Source organism: Cricetulus griseus, chromosome 2, assembly GCF_003668045.3.
Source record: "Cricetulus griseus strain 17A/GY chromosome 2, alternate assembly CriGri-PICRH-1.0, whole genome shotgun sequence".
Taxonomy (NCBI): domain Eukaryota; kingdom Metazoa; phylum Chordata; class Mammalia; order Rodentia; family Cricetidae; genus Cricetulus; species Cricetulus griseus.
The window spans coordinates 86,663,936-86,683,464 of NC_048595.1; the positions used below are offsets into that span (position 1 = coordinate 86,663,936).

Consider the following 19,529-nt stretch of genomic DNA (forward strand, 5'->3'; position numbering starts at 1 on the left):
CAGTGGTTAATGCTCATGCTGCTCCAGTGTGAGGACCAGGTTTGCATCCCTAGTACCCGCATAAAAGGCAGGTGGCAGGTGCAATGACCACCTGTAATCCTATTGTGTGGGAGGCAGACAGGGGGTCCCAGAACAAGCTGGACAGCAGGACTAGGTGAACTGATGAGTGAGAGACCCTGCCTTGGTGATAAAGTGAAAAACAATTAAGGAAGATACCCATTTTCCATGTCTATGCACATGTAAACACACATACACTTACACACATATACACACACAGGTTTGTTTGTTTTTTAATTGCTACTTAGCAGTTGCTTTTTGTTTGTAGTTTGTAGGGAATAAAGCTTGCTTCCCCACACTATTCTGCTATAGTTTCTGCCCCTGCTATGGGACTGACAACATTATATTTCTTCCTTGTAAGACAAGGGAGATTAATGCTCATTCATAGCTGACTGGGCATTTTCAAACAGTCTATCCAACAAACAGAAGGTTGGAGGCGTTGTTGTGTCATTCTGTTCAGCAAGGTGGGCTCCCATGGAGAAATGCTTCCATAAACCTGGCTTCTCTGTTCTGAAGTGTCTCATAGTTTACATTCTGATTCTCTTTAAAATCTCACCACCAGCAGCTACTATGTCCACCTAGCAGCAGCTATGCAAACGGTGACAGTGATACCCAAGGGAGAAGAGGTAAACTTGATCGCAGTCTCAGGTGTCTGGGATCAGAGAGAGGCAGCCTTCTTCTTCCCCTTGAGGCCAGTGCTATGGTAACAAAGAAACTCACTTCCCTCCACCAGGCGGACACTTGCATGCCTAAGCTGAATGAAGGGGATCAGATCGTGTTGATCAATGGCCGGGACATCTCAGAGCACACTCATGACCAGGTGGTGATGTTCATCAAAGCAAGCCGGGAGTCCCACTCGAGAGAACTGGCCCTGGTGATCAGGAGGAAAGGTAACACACAGGCCCCTGGGGGTGGAGCCACGGGGACACCGCCATAGAGGAGCAGTGTTTTATCTACCCAGTTTCTTTGTTTACTTGGTGTTCTGGGACAGCTCCCACACTGTAGCCCAGGCTATACTACAGTTTGCAGCAATTCTTCTGCTTCAGCTTCCTGGGTGTTCTAATTATAAGCCTGAGACTCCGTTCTGGGCTGCATGCTGTATTTTCTACAGTAGTAGTCAGCACTTGGAAATGAATTTCTTAACAACTAGGATATCTGGCTTGTCACCACTACAAACAAAAAAAATATGAAGGTCCATCTGCAGGGGTTCTGAAGTACCCTTTACATAGACCTAGATCCCTGTAATTCTTAGAGGCCAGGCCCAGCTGGCTCATGCCCCACTCTTAGCTTGCCTGGCTCAGAATGTGACTTACTAGTCCTATCTTATTTCTGAGTGTTTGTCTTTGTCAGGGAGGCAGAAGGATCAGAGGGCAGAGACCTGACCCTACCTCTTATACTGAAGAACCTCCAAGTTAACCAGCCTTCTTTATCGTTCCTCAGATGTTACGTGAGCATAGGTAGCCTAGACTCTTCCTCAGGGGCTCTTGTGCAGATTAAATGACACACTCAGACTACTAGGGAAATGGGGATGTGCTGTAGATAAGTGAAGAAAGGCCTGTTAAATAGTATTGCTGAAGAAAGGCCTGTTGAGTAGTGTTACTTGTTGTTTTAATATACTAAGCCAAGTACTCCCAACTAGGGACAGTGAGAGAATAAAGAAAAGATGGACACATGGACACAGGAAAGTTGGGTTCATATGGGCTGTGTACACTCTGGTACATGGCATCAACTGCTTCAGCAACCTAGAACCTCAGTGTGTTTACTATGGACAGCGCAGCAGGAGGAGTTAGCTGGACACTGTCGGTGGTTTCTGTGGGCAACAGTCTCAGGCTGTAAACATCTGGGACGAGGAGCTGCAGTTGCTAGTTTTTGTACACACTGGCTAGTCATTCATAAACACTTATACTTGGACTACAGGGTGGTTATGCCATTCTGAGCCTGACCTGAAGAAGGCTTTGCCAATTTCCTATGGGTCCAAGCATTGGTCCTTGACATGGCTGTGCCTGTGACCTGTGACAACATACATATTCATTCAGGACTTCTTAAGCTCTTTATAAATTCACTCAAAGCTTCCTCAGCTCCCCACACTTCTACAGTCTTTATTATTACTATTATTATTATGACATTTATTCATCCATTTTATTTTTATATGTATGTGTGTGAGTACTGTGTGTACATGCACTTAGGGGTCAAAGGTCAGCCAAGGAGTCGGTTCTCTCCTTCCACAGTGTGGTTCCTTGGAATCAAACTCAGTCAGGCTTGCTAGCAAGCACCCTTACCCACTGATACATCTTGCTGATCCTTGCATGAATGGAGGCTGGACCTGTAGTCTGGCCTTGGTGTAGGTGCAGCCCAGTGCCCCACTCCCTGCTCACACTAGGACTCCTATCCTGAGCCATTCTAGAGCCATGCTCACCCCACCTCTTCTGGGAGGCCTTAGGGAAACTGCCCAACTCCCACCCATCCCTGTCATGATACCCACTATACAAATCCCAGCAGCCTGCTAGAACTCAAATGCTCAGTGGGAGTTCAGCAGTAACCAGACACACCAGGGAAAGTGTGCTTTGCGCTGACTGCTTCATGGTGGCAGTCGCTTTAACCCTCACCCACATGTAGAAGAATCAGGAAACAAAGCCACAGAGAGGGGAAAGCACTTGCCCCACTTCCATGTGGTTCTGATTGATTGTTCTGTGTTTCTGATACCACACATTGATAAGAGGCCAAAGGGGCCAGTCCACCATTTGTGACATGCTGGGTGTCCAGACCCATAGGAAAAGCCACCTCTGATGGCCACAAGGGACTGGTGCCTGCTGGTGGTAAGGAAAACCTAGCACTGTTGGAGACCACCTATTTTCAAGACCTATAGTAATCTTATTTGTAGCATAAATCTGTAAATGAGAAATTTGAATTGATTTAAAGGAAAGGAAGTCAGCGAATGTAACACAGAGGGTTGCAATTATGACAGAAACCACATATCATAAGAAAAATTGCTTTGCTGTGGTCAGTGAATGTGGCCTTTAAAGTCAGGTGAAGATATGGACGGCTTTCCCATGACCTGCCCTGACAGGCTGGGTGACCTTGAACAAACTCTCTGGAATGGAAAGCTCAAAGCTGACTCAGAATTCTGAAGGCTCAGTTCAACTATATGAGAAAATTCAAAGTTGTTTAGTTACTTTCTCCTTTCCTCTTGTCTTGAAAGTCAGGAGCCATTGAAAGCTCAGTGAGGGCGTAATTTCCCTTTCTGAGTTAAAGGGAAAATTCAGAAATGATCCTAAAGTTTCAAATTTAGGAAGAGGAAGTAAGGAGTTGACGATTGCGTCTGAGGTAAAATATTCCATAAGGCAGAGTGAGGAGGAGACATGGCTCAGCAGACAGAGTGAGAACTGGAATTCAAATCTCTAGCACCCGTATAAAAAATGAGGTACATTATCCCAGCAAATGGGAGGCACAGGAGGGACCCCCCAGAATATGCAGCTAGCTTGACTACCCAGTCATTGAGTTCTAGGGCCAAGTGACAGGCCCTGTCTAAGGTGGAGAGTGATAGAGGAAGACATGTAATGTCAGCCTTAGCCTCCCCAAACACCACACACACACACACACACACACACAGAGGATGGGAGCTTGGGCCTGTATTTTTCTCCATAGAGTCTGGCATGAAGGGAGAAATTGAACTTGAAAAGGTGGAGCTGACATGCAGAGATCTTGGCACTAGTACTTATCACTTGGCAAAATTGATCTCAAATTGAAAGTAGGCTCTTAAGGGAAAGGAACAACACCATGGGACAGTGAGATACAGCTCAGTGGGTAGAGGCACCCACTGCCAAGCCTGCTGACCTAGGTCCGAGGCCTAAAACCCACTCACATGGTAGGAGAGAACTGACTCTAAGAGTTATCCCTGATGTCCACACATGCTCTCACACACATGCACACAGACACTCACACACATGCATCCCCACACACGTGCACTCACACACATACACACATGCACTCAAACACACACACACATACACACATGCATTTACACATACACTCTCACACATATTCACACACATGCATCCACACACACGTGCACTCACACACATACACACATGCACTCAAACACTCACACACATACACACATGCACTTACACATGCACTCAAATACACACACATGCACACATGTACTCACATGCATCCCCACACACGTGCACTCACACACATACACACATGCACTCAAACACTCACACACACACATTCACACACATGCATGCATTCATACACATTCATCCCCCCACACACATGTTCTCATACGTATACACACATGCTCATACACATGTACTCACACACATGCACACAAAATGATAAACAGAAATGTAATTTAAAATTTTTGTAAAAAGAAACCAGACTATAGGAAATAGTAATGTCACAGGGAGAGCTTGGGGCCTCCACATGTGTCTAGAAGAGTGCCCATGTTAAGGATGTTGGGTGGGAACCAAAGAGTCCTTCCTTCCTTCCTACCTTCCTTCCTTCCTCCCCTTTTTCTTTTCCTTTCCTTTCCTTTCCTTTCCTTTCCTTTCCTTTCCTTCCCTTCCCTTCCCTTTCCTTTCCTTTCCTTTCCTTTCCTTTCCTTTCTCTTCCCTTCCCTCCCCTCCCCACACCTCCCTTCCCTTGCCTTCCCTTCTCTGGGAACTGAACTTAGAGCCTCACGCATGCTAGGTGACCTCTCTACCACTAAACTGTGTTCACAGCCCATGACCTCTTTCTTCAACAATGTTCATTTTCACACCTAGAGTATGGCCCACAGCTTGTCAGGGTCACTCACCTAGAAATGGTATTGGGTACAAATGATGCCCACGCACTTGATCATTTGATGAGGCCAGTGGACCACCATCCCTGGTGTTCTGGGCCGATAAGCAGAGTGACCAGCCCATTGTCCTGTCTGTTATGTCTGTTCCAGCTGTGCGCTCACTGGCGGAGATCAGATCGGAAGATGAGTTGAGTCAGCTTTTCCCAGAAGCCATGTTTCCTGTCTGTCCTGAGGGTGGTGACAGTCTGGAGGGATCCATGGAACTGCTAAAGAAAGGTCTAGAAAGTGGTACAGTGCTGATCCAGTTCGAGGTAAGGGGATCCCAGGGCCTGAATCTCCACCCAGTTACTGCCACTCACCATGTGCCTCTGCTGCAGCTTAGTAGCAAGCTGGAGCATGGTCCTGTCTCCTTGGCCAAGATGACTCTGGTTCACAGGCCTCAGACTAGAGAGTCTCAGTGAGGACATACGACCCAGGTCTGATGGGGGCCTCTTCTCAGGCTCAGAGTGATGAAGCATCAGGTGAAGGCCCAGGACCTCTTCCAGCTGTTCAGCCCTCCCACTGACTTCTAGCAGCAATCTGTAGGCAGGGCTGGCCTGTCAGTAACTGAGGATGAGGGGGCTCTGAACCTATGGAGCTGCCAGCAGGAGCTTAAAACTCCACAGCACAGAAAATGGTGCCATCCACATGATGGTGGCAGGTTAGCACTCTACCCCCAACTACACTTGGGGTTTAGAGAGTTGGTATCACACCACGAGGGCACAGTGTCTCATCTTCCAAGGCCACCAGACCACAGAAACATAGAGTCTGTGCTGTCTTCTCAGGAAGGATGGCTCTGGAGTACGCAGGGTCATGCCTCATCTGCAGCAGTGCCCGCAGAGGCCTTTCACACAACCCCAAAAGCACAACTGCTTCCAAACCAGTTTTATCCACTAGTAATCGAATGAAAACAGAATGTGTTCATCTGCCATGTGTGTTTGAAGGTAGAAGAGAGCAGTTGTTTACGAAATGAACAGGTGCCTCATGCATAGTACCTCAGCGTGCTGGAGGCTGAGGCAGGATGATCTCAAGTTTGAGCCTAGCCTGGACCACATAGTAAGACCCTGTCTCAGAAAGGCGGTTGGGGTAGGGAGAAGAGAAGAAAGAAGGCAAAAGAATCTACTTAACATTTTTACACAGTTAACAATGCTGAACATGGCCTCAGCTCACAAAGTAGGGATAAGAGGCGCCAGTGAGATTCAGAAACAGATCAACAGCACATAATTTACTAGAAAAACCCTGGAAGGAAAAACACTAGGAAAGGTGGGCAATTTGTCAAATATATTGACTGCAGAGTGACTCAGGAAGAAAGTGTAGCACAGCTGGCAGACAAAAGGGAATGCCAAGCAGAAAGCCTTAAGCAAAAGACTTACCCTACAGTAGCCTAGGGCCCAGAATGTAAATTATTTGAGAGCAGTGTGAGTTGAACAGCAGTAGAAAGAACTCCATGGGAGAAAAAGCAAAGGTAGTTGACTCTTCCCTTCCACCCCCCCACCACTAGAAGATTCTCAGTTTTTTTAATTAGCCGGTTGTCTAGACAAGTAACATAAAAGTTTGCATCTTGTGGTGGTGATATTTGGGTGAGAAATTGTGACATGAACACTCTAGAGTAATTAAAGCAAGGATGCAAATCTAGGCTCAGATTCCATGAGTTTCTTCCTTTTGGTGCTGAGGATGCTGTGAACTAGGAGGGCATTGGTGGACTATTTGTTGATTCAGCTAGTATGTCTGAGGTACTCTGGGAGCATGGTGAGGGATGGAGAAGGAGGCGTCTAGCCATAAGGAGCTTGCTGTCTAATTTTAGTATATTTCGGGGGCTGTATCATGAGAGCAAGCAAGACAGGATAAGATTTTAAAATTGTGAGTGTATGTTCCCTGGCAACTGGTAATTCTAGTTGATCAGGAAATCCACAAGGAGGCACTGTGGACTCTCCTTGGGAACTTGAAGCCAAGCTCTTTGATTAACTAAAGCCTTCTCTGTGCTCTTGGCTCAACTTTGGTGTGCTTTTGACGTCTAGGAAGCCCCCATAAGGTTCTCCTTGCAATGATTTCATCAGCTCCTAGAAGGTTTTTAAGAGTATTTCTTTTTCGTCGCTAGAAGTCCAGAGCCCTATCCTTTGCGCCACGGAGCCACCTTTGAAAATATTTCTTAAAGGGTGAGCCTGTAGCCCCTTGTATAGAAATCACATGAGGAGCCGTGAACCTAGCCCACAACTACCAGACATTGGTGCATTTTGTTTCCTTTTGGTTTGGTTTGATTTTGTTTTTGTTTTTTTGAAACAAGGTTTCTCTGTGTAGCTTTGGAACCTGTCTGTCCTGGAACTCACTGTGTAGACCAGGCTGGCCATGAACTCACAGAGGTCCACCTGCCTCTGCCTCCCAAGTGCTGGGATTAAAGGCGTGTGCTACAATTGCCTGGCCAGACATTGGTGTTTTAACAAAGTCGCTGAGAGTTTGTGTGTGTGTGTGTGTGGTGGGGGACACTAATTTGTTATTATTAGCGCATGATATGGAAGTGGGCTTGTGCCACAGTGTGCATGTGGAGGTCACAGGACAGCCATGTGAAATCACTTATTTTCTTTTTTGTTTTGTTTTGCTTTTTTAAGACAGGATTTCTCTCTGTGGCTCTGGCTGTTCTGGAACTTGCTCTGTAGATCAGGCTGACCTGGAACTCAGAGATCCACCTGCCTCTGCCTCCCAAGTGCTGGGATTAAAGGCCTGTGCCACCACCACCTGGTTCATTTATTTTCTTATGTGTGGGTTTTGGAGATTGAACTCACGTTGCCAGACTTTCGCATCAGGCACCTCTCCTGCGCTCACTTGAGGTTTTGATGTTTCAATTGATCCCAGAGAAGCAGATAGAAATGGTATTAGGCCCATTGCCCACCACTGCCTCTCCTCGTCCTCCGGAAGAGGCCTTAAGAATACCCACAGCTGGGCAGTGGTGGTGCGTGCCTTTAATCCAGCCCTCAAGAGGCAAAGGCAGGCGGGTCTCTGTGAGTATGAGGCCAGCCTAGTCTACAAAGCGAGTTCCAGGACAGCTAGAGCTGTTACACAGAAACCCTGTCTTGAAAAGCCAAGAAAGGAAGGAAGGAAGGAAGGAAGGAAGAAAGGAAGGAAGGAAGGAAGGAAGGAAGATAAGAACATGCACGTTTGGGATTTGCACTTCAATCTGGTACACTTATTTCATGTTCTAGGATGCTCCTCTTTGAAATAATGTCTTATTGAAGTCTAAGATACTGACTGGATAAGACAGATCTAATCTGCAATGGAGCTGCTGGGATCCCAGAGCTCTCTGGGTGTCCCTCACTGCCCCTCAAGGATCCCTAAGATCCTGAGAGCATCATGTGACACCACCATCTCAGGGTGGGAGGGTATGTGCCAACACTAAGCAGGGGGACCCAAGGGAAGCCAGACCAAACAGGAAAACACCCAGGAAAGGCAGCCTTAGTGAGCCCCTGCTGTGTCCAGGGCATCAGCTTCTGTAATTCTCACATCAGCCCTGTTAGGGCAGTTTGGTCTCATAGCACACAGGAGGGAGCAGAATCTCAGATTGAGCAAATGCTCAAAGGGCTCATAATAGAGGTCAGAGAGCCTGACTGGAACCCAGACAGAATACCAGTACCTCGACCTTGTTCTTTTAACCACCATGTACACAGGCTTAGGAAACTGAGATGTTCTTGGCCTGTGAAGTTGTTATTAGAGGCATACACGTCAATGCTATCTGGGAGGCTGTCTAGCCACATGGAGCCAGACCGACTTTAAATTCCGGCTCTACCCCTTACCCCCACCCCTTAACCTCTAAGGCCCTTATCTCCCCATGTGCAAATTGGGTGTCTCCTGAATTGATTGTAAGGAGTGGATGAGATAAATGCTTAATGCATCATCTGGCCTGTGATAAGAACACTATAAAAATTAATAGCTGTTATTATTTATAAACCAAGAGAGGCTACAAGAGCATGCCCAGCCTGCATAAGGTATCATCAGTTGGCACTGAGCTTGGAGCCCTGGGCTGTCAATTCCAGAGTCATGGCTGTCTGAGTCCTTCCATCCTCCAGTACCTTGACAAGTGGCTGCTCAGCTTGTGGCAACTGTGCTGTGTGGACAAGTGCAGGATAAAGACCCTGGTCCCCAGCAGGCATCCACACTGCCTCCTCCGTGACACAGAGTGCCTGCCCAAGGATTGTGGTCTGCAGAGAGATCTCCCCACCCTCACTCTTGTAAAGCTTATTTTAAGCTTTTTTTTTTTTTTTCATTAAGGGAATTCCTTCATCCATTTCTGTGTAAACAGAAGGCATTTGGTCCCCGATGTACCAAAACAACAATAATAATTAGCATTTCTAAAGTACTCTGCAGTCTACTGAGTATGTCTCACATGTCAGCTACATTAGCTCTCCCATCTGTGAAATGGATGGGGCAAGAATTACTAGAATTAGTCTTTACATGCTGTTGCTGCTGAAGACTGAACCCAGGACCTCTGCCACCCTAAGCATGCACTCTGCCACTCAGCCACAACCACAGCCCCCAGATTGCTCTTTAGAAATGGAGCAAAGGAGGTTTGGAGACGTTTAGGAACTAGATCCATACTGAAAATGAAAATCTGGGACTAGAGATAATGGCTCAGCTGTTAGGAGCATACAGATACTGCTCTTCCAGAGGACCCACTTGCACTTCCCAGCACCCATATTGGGTGACTCATAATTTTCCTGTAACTCTAGCTCCAAGGGATCTGACTCTTCATCTTCTAGCTTCCTCATGCACCCACACTTACATGTGCAAATCATCACAGGGACACACAGATAAACATAACTAAAAATAAAATAAATCTAAAGACAAAACCCTAAAAACTAAAATATACCTGGGTGGGTATTGGACACCTGTAGTCTGAGGCAAGAGGATCGCTTAAACCCAGGACTTTTGAGACCACCCTGGGCAGCATAACAAGACCTTGACTCAAATACACAAAAATTCAATCACCAATCTGTCCGTGGTGGCACACACCTTTAATATGAGCACTCAGGAGGCAGAGATAGGAGAATCTCTGAGTTCGAGGCCAGCCTGGTCTACAGAGCAAGTTCAGAACATCTAGGACTACACAGAGAAACCCTGTCTCAAAAAGCCATTTAGAAAACAACAACCTCCAATCATTGTCAGCAGTTCACACTCACTGGGTATGACTCAATTCTTTCCCATCCAGCTTCTTCCTGGCCTACTGTCAGTTACTGCCTCCTTGGAGACTTGTAGGGTTCAGTTGATATAAAATGAGCATTGCAAGGGAATCATCTCTTCCTTGGATGAATGGACAGGTGAATGGGTAGGTGGATGAGGAAGTGGTTTGATGGATTGACAGATAGACTGATAAATGGATGTTTGAGGAGGATGGATGAATAGGTGGATGGGTGGATGGGTAGATAGAGAACAGTATCCACAAGAGACCACTGAGGACCTTTTTCACCTGGCTTTGCCTATTAGCTCACATCATCCATCTTTTCCAAAACAAAAAATCATTTGTGTCTGACCCGTTTCTTGATTGACTCCTGCATTACCCTTCAAGGAACTACTCATTAGGGTCGAAACAAGTGACTGGCTGGTTCTACTCAGCAGTACTGCATAAGAGACTGAGATCAGTACATGCTGCAATTAGCAAGGATAATTGTACCTGTGAGAGTAGACCTGATCTCTGGAAAGAGCACCTTTAAAAGAACTAGTTTCTGTCAGGTATGGTAACACACACCTGTCATCGGGAGGCTGAAGCAAGAGGATGGAGAATTCTAGGCCAACCTAAGGTTACATGCCTCATGCCTATTATCTCAAGCCATGAGTTCAAAGTCAATCTTAAGCTACAGAATGGGACCCTACCTCAAAAAAGAAAACAAACAAAAAAAAATTACTATTTTTTTTTCTGTAAAAAAAAAAAAAAATGAGCTGGGTGGGGGTGGCACACGACTTTAATCCCAGCACTCTGGAGGTAGAGGCAGGCTGATCTCTGTGAGTTCAAGACCATCCTGGTCTATAAGAGCTAGTTCCAGGCCAGGCTCCAAAGCTACACAGAGAAACCCTGCCTCGAATGAAAAAAACAAAAACAAAAATGTAATGTTGTTGTTGTGTGTGAGTGCAAACACACATACATAACACAGTTCACACAGGGTCGACAGAGGATGATTTTGTAGAATCACCCTCTACTTCTGTCTTTGTATGTATTTCTTTGTATGTATTTGTGGGAATTGAACTCAGGTCACTAGATTCTATGCAAGCACCTTTAGTCACTGAGCCATCTCACTGACCCAGGAAAAAAGTGAGCCAGGTGGTAGTGGCGCACACCTTTAATCCCAGCACTTGGGAGGCAGAGGCAGGCAGATCTCTGAGTTCCAGGCCAGCCTGGTCAACATAGTGAGTTCCAAGACAGGCTCTAAAGCTACACATAGAAACCCTGTCTTGAAAAAAGACAAAGGAGAGACAGATAGGCAGGCAGGCAGGCAGGCAGACAGACAGACAGACAGACAGACAGACAGACAGACAGACAGGAAGGGAAAGTGAAGGGAATGATGGCACTCATGTAATTTCAGCACTCAGGAGGTAGAGGCAGGTGGATTTACATGAGTTCCAGGCCAGCCAGAGCTATGTGGTGAGAAGGAAAAACAACAACAACAAAAGGAAAAGTTTTAATGGTTTGCACAGAGCACTCTGGGACCCTTGAATGGCCCTACATGCAGTGGCCTAGACATTTCAAGGACCAGACACCATCTCCAGAGGACATTACTGTTCCATCTTGTGTATCTGTCTATGAAATACACAAGGATACTTGTTAGGATGCCAGCCACATGTACCTAGGTTAGGATACCAGCCATATATACCTGGGACCATGCGTTCATAGCCCATTAAGGATCCCAGAATCACTGGCACCTGCTCATTGCAGCCTACCTCTGTGGGAAGATCAGTAGAAGCTCCAGGTGCCCCCTAGACAGTGTCTTTTGCCCCCTGGCTGTGTCAGGTAAAGAGGAAAAGGGATGTCCCCAGTGTCTCCCAGGAAAGGTAAACTACTAATGCCTCTACCAGATAGTACCAGGAGACCCTCATCTTGGCGCCATTCTGAGAATAGGTTCTCTTTGACTTAATTATATGGCACCATGTCTAAGAAAGCTTCACTTGTCGTGTTTTAGTTGTGTGGCTTTCACCTTTTGTTTTCATTTTTGTTTCTTGTGCAGTACTTGTGTAGTACTAAACCTGAAGCTTTGTGAAGTGCTCTGCCACTCAGCTACATCCCCAACCCATTTTATTTGTTTGTTCGTTGATTCTTTCTTTTAGATTTATTTTGGTTTTGAGTGTTTTTTTTTCTGTATGTGTGTCTGCACCACATATATGCCTGGTGCCTGTGTAGGTTAGAAGTGAGGAGTTGGATTCCCTGGAAATAGAGTTACAAATGATTATGGGCTAGGAATTGACCCAAGGTCCTCTGCAAGAGCAACAAGTACTCTTAACCACTGAGCCAACTCTCCAGCCCCTTCTTATTTATTCTTTGAGAGAGGGTCTCATTAAGTTTACTAGTTTGTCCTTGAGCTCACTGTGTAACCCGGCCTTATCCTTCCAAGCAACAAGATTTGCTGACCCCAAGCTCTGGCACTAGCGTCCACCCTTTTGTAAAGCAGCAGCTCCCAGCACTGCAGTATTTTTATTGAGCACCCACTGTAGGACAGCCACAGTACTGACCTTCAGCTCTATGTAGTTAATGAAACACGGTTCCTGAATTCATGGAGGGGACAGTTGAGTGGTGGCTATGGGGTGCAGGCAGCAGGTATCTTCACGTCACCACCCTGACACAGACTTTGCTCTCTCCTTAGCCAGAGTCACTTCATCTCTCCCCACCTTACCTTTCCCTAACTTTTGTCACCCATCCTTCCCCATCCTGAGGTTTAAGCTTTCTCTGTTCCTGCTGGTGGCTCTCATTTGCTATACTGGGCCTGGCCTTGACTTCTGGTGGAACCCGTTGCATGACTGAAGGCCTCATCGGAAGTGTAGTACCAAATCATGCCACTCTGACTGAGAAGAGTCTGGTGTCCTAGATGATTAGAGCACCGCACCCTAATGCCAGGAAGCTAATGCACAGCATTTACACTGCAAAGCCCTGTCTCTGTCCAGCTGCCTGTGTGTGCTAAAGAAGGCCAGCTCTTCGGCTCAAAGGACACGGCTGGAGATGTGACCCTTGAATGGCCCTACATGCAGTGGCCTAGACGTTTCAAGGACCAGACACCATCTCCAGAGGACATTACTGTTCCATCTTGTGTATCTGTCTATGAAATACACAAGGATACTTGTTAGGATGCCAGCCACATGTACCTAGGTTAGGATACCAGCTATATATACCTGGGACCATGTATATACCTCTGCTCCTTAGCAGCCTCTTTCAGCCAACATCCCCATCATTTCTTCTTACCTTCATAGCTTGGATCACACTCTGGCAGGATGAGGGTGGTGCACTGTAGAGCCTACACATTGATAATTTATCATAACAGGTCATAACTACTGAGATACATGTGAAATCTTATGATAAATAACACCTTAAGCTGGGTCTATGCTTGTCTGCTAGAAGTCAGGTTGATTGCATTTACATTTCTGTTATTTGAAAACATACCTGTCTTACCTAGAGGCTAGAGGTGCTGGTTCATATTCACTTAATTGGATTTTACCTCCACATGGTTAATGGGTTAGAAGAAAAATGCCATTTAAATAAATGTGACTGGCTTGTGTGCTGTCCTGCCAGCATCAGGCCAGAACCTCCAATAAATAACAGGTTCATTTCTGGAATGTACTCATAGTCTGTAAAAGCCCACAGGTATTTAGAGTTGGTTCAACAGCTTCCTTTAGATTGTTAAGTGCTAAACCTGTCCAGGCCATAGGTTAGTAGTTGAGTTCTTGAAGAGCTGGCAAATTCTAAACATCCAGTAGATGTATAAGATACAGACATAGTACCATTATTTATGACCCCCAAATCTCCATGTTAACTCTCTTCTGCCAAGTTCTATTTAGTTTGTCTAATGAGAGAAACGGACCTAACAGATGCCAGTTTATAAAACAATACAGTGCACAGAAGTACGGCTGGGGGTGGGTGTTCAGCATCCCCATTCAAAACATGAAGCAATCTTAATTGAGGATGTTGGCTGCAGCTTGGTGAACAGACCAATCTCCATTCCTGCAGGGCAATACATATCAGAGTCCTTGCAAATATGCTCAGAAGCTGTAATTCTGTTCTCAAATACTTGTCAGAGTAAAAAGAATGTAGAATAGACTAACAACAAAGCAGGCTAAAAATTAAGATAAATTATAATAATTAGATTATTGAGCCATTAAGAATCATTGGAGTGGAGAATATCTTGCAGCATGGGAAACAGATACCGTGTAATAATGAGGGTGAAACAGGCTTCAAAGTTGCAGCAATGTTTCCCAGAGCGCTCGCTGCTTAAGAGATGCTGAGACCTTTTGGTTTGAATTAGCTTGAGAAATGTTTGCCTGGTCAGAATTAAAGAGGACATGTGGGACTTGTCCTGTTAGAGATTTGTAAAACACGGGGTTAAAGAAAATCAATATTGATTTTTTTTTTCCTGAGACTATTGTGTTAGCTTTTTGTTGCTGTGTCAAATGCCCAAGAGAAATACTTGAAAGGGAGGAAGGGTTTGTTTGGGCTCGTGGTTTCGGAAGTCATGGCCCATGTTTGCCTTGCTCCATGGTTTCTAGACCTGTGTTGAAGCAGAGCATCACTGTGCAGGGCCTGTGAAGCCAGCTGCTCACCTCTCAGCATCCAGGAAGCAGAAGAGGGATGCCTGTCATAGACATCCTTGCCTTTTCATCCTGGTCTTGTGGAGATGGTGCCACCATACTCAGTGTTGCTCTGTCCCCGAGTTAACTATCTCTGGAGAGTTTGTCACATATTCAGAGCTTTACTTATCTAACCTAGGTGGCTGTCAATCCAGTTGATAATCAAGATTAATTATCACTGCTGGGTAGTGGTGACACACGCCTTTAATCTCAGTAGTACTCAGGAGGTGGAGGCATTAGGACAGCCAAGGCCACACAGAGAAACCTTGTCTTGAAAAACAAAACCAAAAAATTAACTATCACAAATACTTATTACTTTAAGACATTTTGTATCCATTGACTGTAACATGAGAAATACCAGTGTGTACTTCATTCTCATTTTTTTGATGTTAAGAAGGTAATATTGGGGCTAAAGAGATGGTTCGGTGGTTAAAAGCACTTGCTACTTTTCCAGAGGACCCAATTTGGTACCTAACACCCATGTTGAGGCTCAAAACTGTTCTTTTTTTGTTTTGTTTTGTTTTGTTTTTCCGAGACAGGGTTTCTCTGTGTAGCCCTGGCTGTCCTGGAACTCACTCTGTAGACCAGACTGGCCTCAAGCTCACAGAAATCCGCCAGCCTCTGCCTCCCAAGTGCTAGGATTAAAGGCGTGCAGTGCCACACCTGGCTCCTTCTCTAGTTTCTGTGGGCACCAGACACATGGTGCACAAACACACATGCAGGCAAAACACTCATACATAAAAAAATATTTATAAGAAGGCAGTATATGCATGCGTTGTGTATGTTTATACACATACTTACTTATATGTGCATATATGCATATGGAGAAAATAATAGGCTTGGGAAAATAAATGAAGAGACCACCTGAGAGTTGTAAGATTACAGGTAGGTCTTTTTTGTTTTGTTTTGTTTTGTTTTTAAATAGTACCAGTCTCAATTCCCAAATTTGCAGTAATGAAAAAAAAATGCCCTCCCCATCATTGAAAAGGGGGTGTGGGAACTGCTTAAATTCCTGGAGAGTTACTAAGAAGCACTTGTGGGTAGGGCTTGGTGACACTTGTGACAATTGTGGAAACAGCTGTATAGAAATGAGAAGGGAAGCATGGCCAGCTTCCATCAGACCTGAGTTTCTCTTACAATCTTGGGCCAAGCAATTAAGCTTCGACTGCCACTTATAAAAGTCCCAATACTTCCCACAGCTGTGGTGAGGATCATATCAGCTCCTGTAGCAACTGGTCCATCCAGTCTGCATAGAATGCTTTGTTTTACTTTCTTTTTTTTTTTTTTTTTTTTTGGTTTTTTTTTTTTTTTTTTTTTTTTTTGGTTTTTTCAAGACAGGGTTTCTCTGTGGCTTTGGAGGCTGTCCTGGAACTAGCTCTTTTAGACCAGGCTGGTCTCGAACTCCCGAGTGCTGGGATTAAAGGCGTGCGCCACCAATGCCCATCGCTTTGTTTTACTTTCTAGTAGTGATTGTATGTGTAGAGAACTGTCTCTTTAAATGAAGTTACTTTATCAAGGTCTGTGTTCTGCTGTGGTGATGTACTCCAGAAACGGTGAATGAAGTTGTCTTGTTCTTAAGCAAAGAATATGTTTCATTCTATTGAACTGGAGGAAAATGTAGCTTTAGACTAATTTAGATGAGTCAGAAGTCCTCCCTTCCATTCACCACACTTGCCAAGGAATTGCCATAAAAATAAGGTTTTACCTGGATCCATTGTCTATGACTCTACCCCTGCCTGCCTTTTTCCCCCTACAGATCCTCAAGTTTGGATATATGTAGGATTTTAGTTGGTTTGTTCTACCAAGATAGGATTTCTTACTGAGGTTTTCTTTTGCTGTGTAGCTTAGGTTCACTTTGAAATGTTAAGATTGGGAGTTCTTGTCAGGCAATAGTGGCACTTTAATCCCAGCCCTCCGGAAGCAGAGGCAGGTGGATCTTTGAGTTCCAGGCCAGCAAGTTCTACAGAGCCAAGTTCTAGGACAGCCAGGGTTGCACAGAGAAACCCTGTCTCAAAAAACAAGATTGGAGAGTTCTCAAATGAAATCCTTTGCCATTAGGATATGCTTTCCTTTGGTTTTTTGTTTTTGTTTTTGTTTTTGTTTTTGTTTTCATCGCAATGGGGTTCTGTGGGGCTTGACGTTGTTGTTTTAATTTCTCTATTTGTTTGATAGCAACTCTACAGAAAGAAGCCGGGCTTAGCTGTCACGTTTGCAAAGCTGCCTCAGAATTTGGATAAAAACCGATACAAAGATGTTTTGCCTTGTGAGTATCCAGCCCAATGCCTCCTTCCCCCTGCATGAGATAGATAATGCTTCCCTTTTAAAACAGATTGTCTGGGATTCTGGACTGTTTTCAGTGTGTCTGTAAACACCACTGTCTTTATTGCAGCCATCTCAGACTGAGAACAGTTGGGAAATAGTGTTTATGCTAATGAGGCGAGGCTGCAGGTGGGGCCGGGAACTGAACCCTTGTTTACTTGGAATGATAAAAATAACACTGGGAATAATGGGTAAATTTTTCTTTCTCCGGCAGATGACACCACCCGGGTATTATTGCAGGGAAATGAAGATTATATTAACGCGAGTTATGTGGATGTAAGCTGGGAATCTGGGGGATATAAAAAGAACACATTGATCCTAGTCATGAGAGTGGGAACAGCATGGGGGACTTTGCTCATGACAAAGCCTGCTCCCATTCACTCATCATTCTAGTGCAGTGGCTTTGTGAGAAAATGAATGGTCTCACTTTACAGGGGAGCAAAGTAAGGTTCACCAAATAACTTGAAAAGCCACAAAACTTTGAGAGATGGTACCAAACACATTCTAATTCCATCATCCATCCACCTGCTGAGGTACCAGGCCATTGCCATGTCTATGTTTATTTCTGCTAATGGTATGTTTAACTTTCTGTGTTTGCCTGAGTGTTATTAGTCTCACCCTGCCTACAAGTAAAAGAAAAAGTCTTCCTCCATGTATATATATATTCCAAAAGAGAAAAAAGGAAAAGGTTTTCCTGTCATGGGGACACACTCATCACAGGCAACTTACCTGAATGTAGATTTCTCCCTTTAGAGAGAAACTTTTTTTCTGTAGTGGACCACCTTGAAAACCACTTTTAAGTAACCAGGTGGCAATATTGGCTATTGGCCCTTGGGGCCATCTTTGGCTACAGGGTGACCTTGTGGAATTACCCCTGTAAGAATGGGTTTAATCAGCAGTTCCACTATTCCCTTCACATTATTGTCAAATCTGGAGATGGCTTTGTGCTGCAAATTTTGTTTCTGGCTGTGAGTGGATAAGATCTTTTTCTGGTATGATTCAGCTAGCTATTGGAAAAGTGTAAAATGGAGACTCCTGCTTACTTTGTGTCAGCTGACAATCTAATGCCTTAATCTCACAACAGATGGAGATTCCAGCAGCTAACCTTGTGAACAAGTACATTGCTGCTCAGGGACCCCTGCCACACACCTGCTCACAGTTTTGGCAAGTTATCTGGGATCAGAAGTTGTCTCTTGTTGTTATGCTGACAACTCTCACAGAGCGAGGGCGGGTAAGTGACTTGATTTGCAGTTCAAATGTGTAGACTGTGCTGTGTGGAACATGAGTCTCAGGGCTGGAAAGAGTCTCCTAGTGACCTGTAAATCTCCAAGTGGACACCTGCAGGGATGAGAAACTCAGCCTCCTCTTGCCCACTTCCTCATGTGGATCTATTAAAACAAGCTAGAAGGGAGCTAGAGAGGTGGCTCAATGGTTAAGAACACTGACTGTTCTTCCAGAGGACCCAGGTTCAGTTCCCAGCACCCACATGGCAGCTTACAACTGTCTGCAACTCCAGGGGACTGGACACCCTTAGACAGGCAAAACACCAATGCACATAAAAGAGCACTGTCTACTCTTCCTGAGGACCTGGGTTCAATTCCCAGCACTCACAAGACAGTTCATCGCCATATGTAACTCCATTTCCAGGGGATCCAACACCCTCTTCTGATCTCCATGAAACAAGTACAGATATATATGCAGGCCAAGCACTCATATACAGAAGACAGTAAATCTAAAAAAATAAATTTGATTTTCTAAAAAATAAATTTTAAAAAGACAAGCTAGAAAGCAGCACTTTCCCCCACCCCACCTGCTGCAGGACCCTGTGCTCCCTGTGGCTCTGCTCATTTGGGATCCACGTCTCACCTCACACAGTAAGATTGTAGTCTGCAAAGGCAGTCTTTTCCCTCTGATTTGCACGCCCTTGACTCTTGACATCTTTATCCAGCACTAGGCCAGACTGGGCTCCTCCTGATTAAGTTATTAGCCTGTCTGACCTCAGTGTGCAGTGGAGACAGTAATAGTACCCACCACCTTGCGGGGACTGGAGAAGACTGGGCAGTGTATATAAAGAGATCAGAGAACTATGTGCTTCCAATATTCCTCAGATGTCATCATCATCGTGTGGACTTAGCTCCTTCGGCTGCTTTATGGATTGGTTAGAATCTCTCTCATCCCATAAATCAGAATGAAAAAGTGTGAAGTCCCCCAGTATTGAGAAAAATAACTGATATGAAATCCGTGGGATTAGGATGTCTTTTAATAGATAAACAGCAGCCAACAGCAAGCCAGAGAGGCAAGAGAGAGTGAGCCATGTGCCTTGTCTGTCCCTTTAAAGCCCCCCCCATCAACCTGACATCACCCTGACCACGCCCTGATGGGTGTGGTCGGGCACACCTGTAGCCACCTCTTCTGTTCCTCAGAGGCAGGAAGGACACACTTTGAGAGTAGTTGCTAATCCTGGCAACTCTTCCCTACCTGCCCTTTCCATCTTGCCTGCTCCATTACTGTGAGAAAC

At 45.2% G+C, this 19,529-nt stretch overlaps 1 protein-coding gene and 1 long non-coding RNA gene across 4 annotated transcripts in view; one reads left to right on the plus strand and one right to left on the minus strand.

The window, feature by feature from the left end:
* Ptpn3 (protein tyrosine phosphatase non-receptor type 3) overlaps positions 1 to 19,529 on the plus strand; it is a 119,362-nt gene that overhangs the window by 87,185 nt on the left and 12,648 nt on the right. For all 3 annotated transcript variants that reach the window (XM_035439872.1, XM_027403048.2, XM_035439871.1), the window contains exons 18-22: positions 791 to 947; positions 4,994 to 5,154; positions 16,865 to 16,955; positions 17,226 to 17,287; positions 18,096 to 18,242. In XM_035439872.1, the coding sequence (XP_035295763.1) occupies positions 791 to 947; positions 4,994 to 5,154; positions 16,865 to 16,955; positions 17,226 to 17,287; positions 18,096 to 18,242 (618 nt within the window). The remainder of the gene's footprint in view (positions 1 to 790; positions 948 to 4,993; positions 5,155 to 16,864; positions 16,956 to 17,225; positions 17,288 to 18,095; positions 18,243 to 19,529) is intronic.
* LOC113834378 lies at positions 267 to 5,009 on the minus strand. The gene is made up of 2 exons (XR_004768246.1): positions 4,859 to 5,009; positions 267 to 928 (listed from the first exon to the last, which is right to left on the minus strand). It is a non-coding gene; the product is annotated as an uncharacterized LOC113834378 (long non-coding RNA).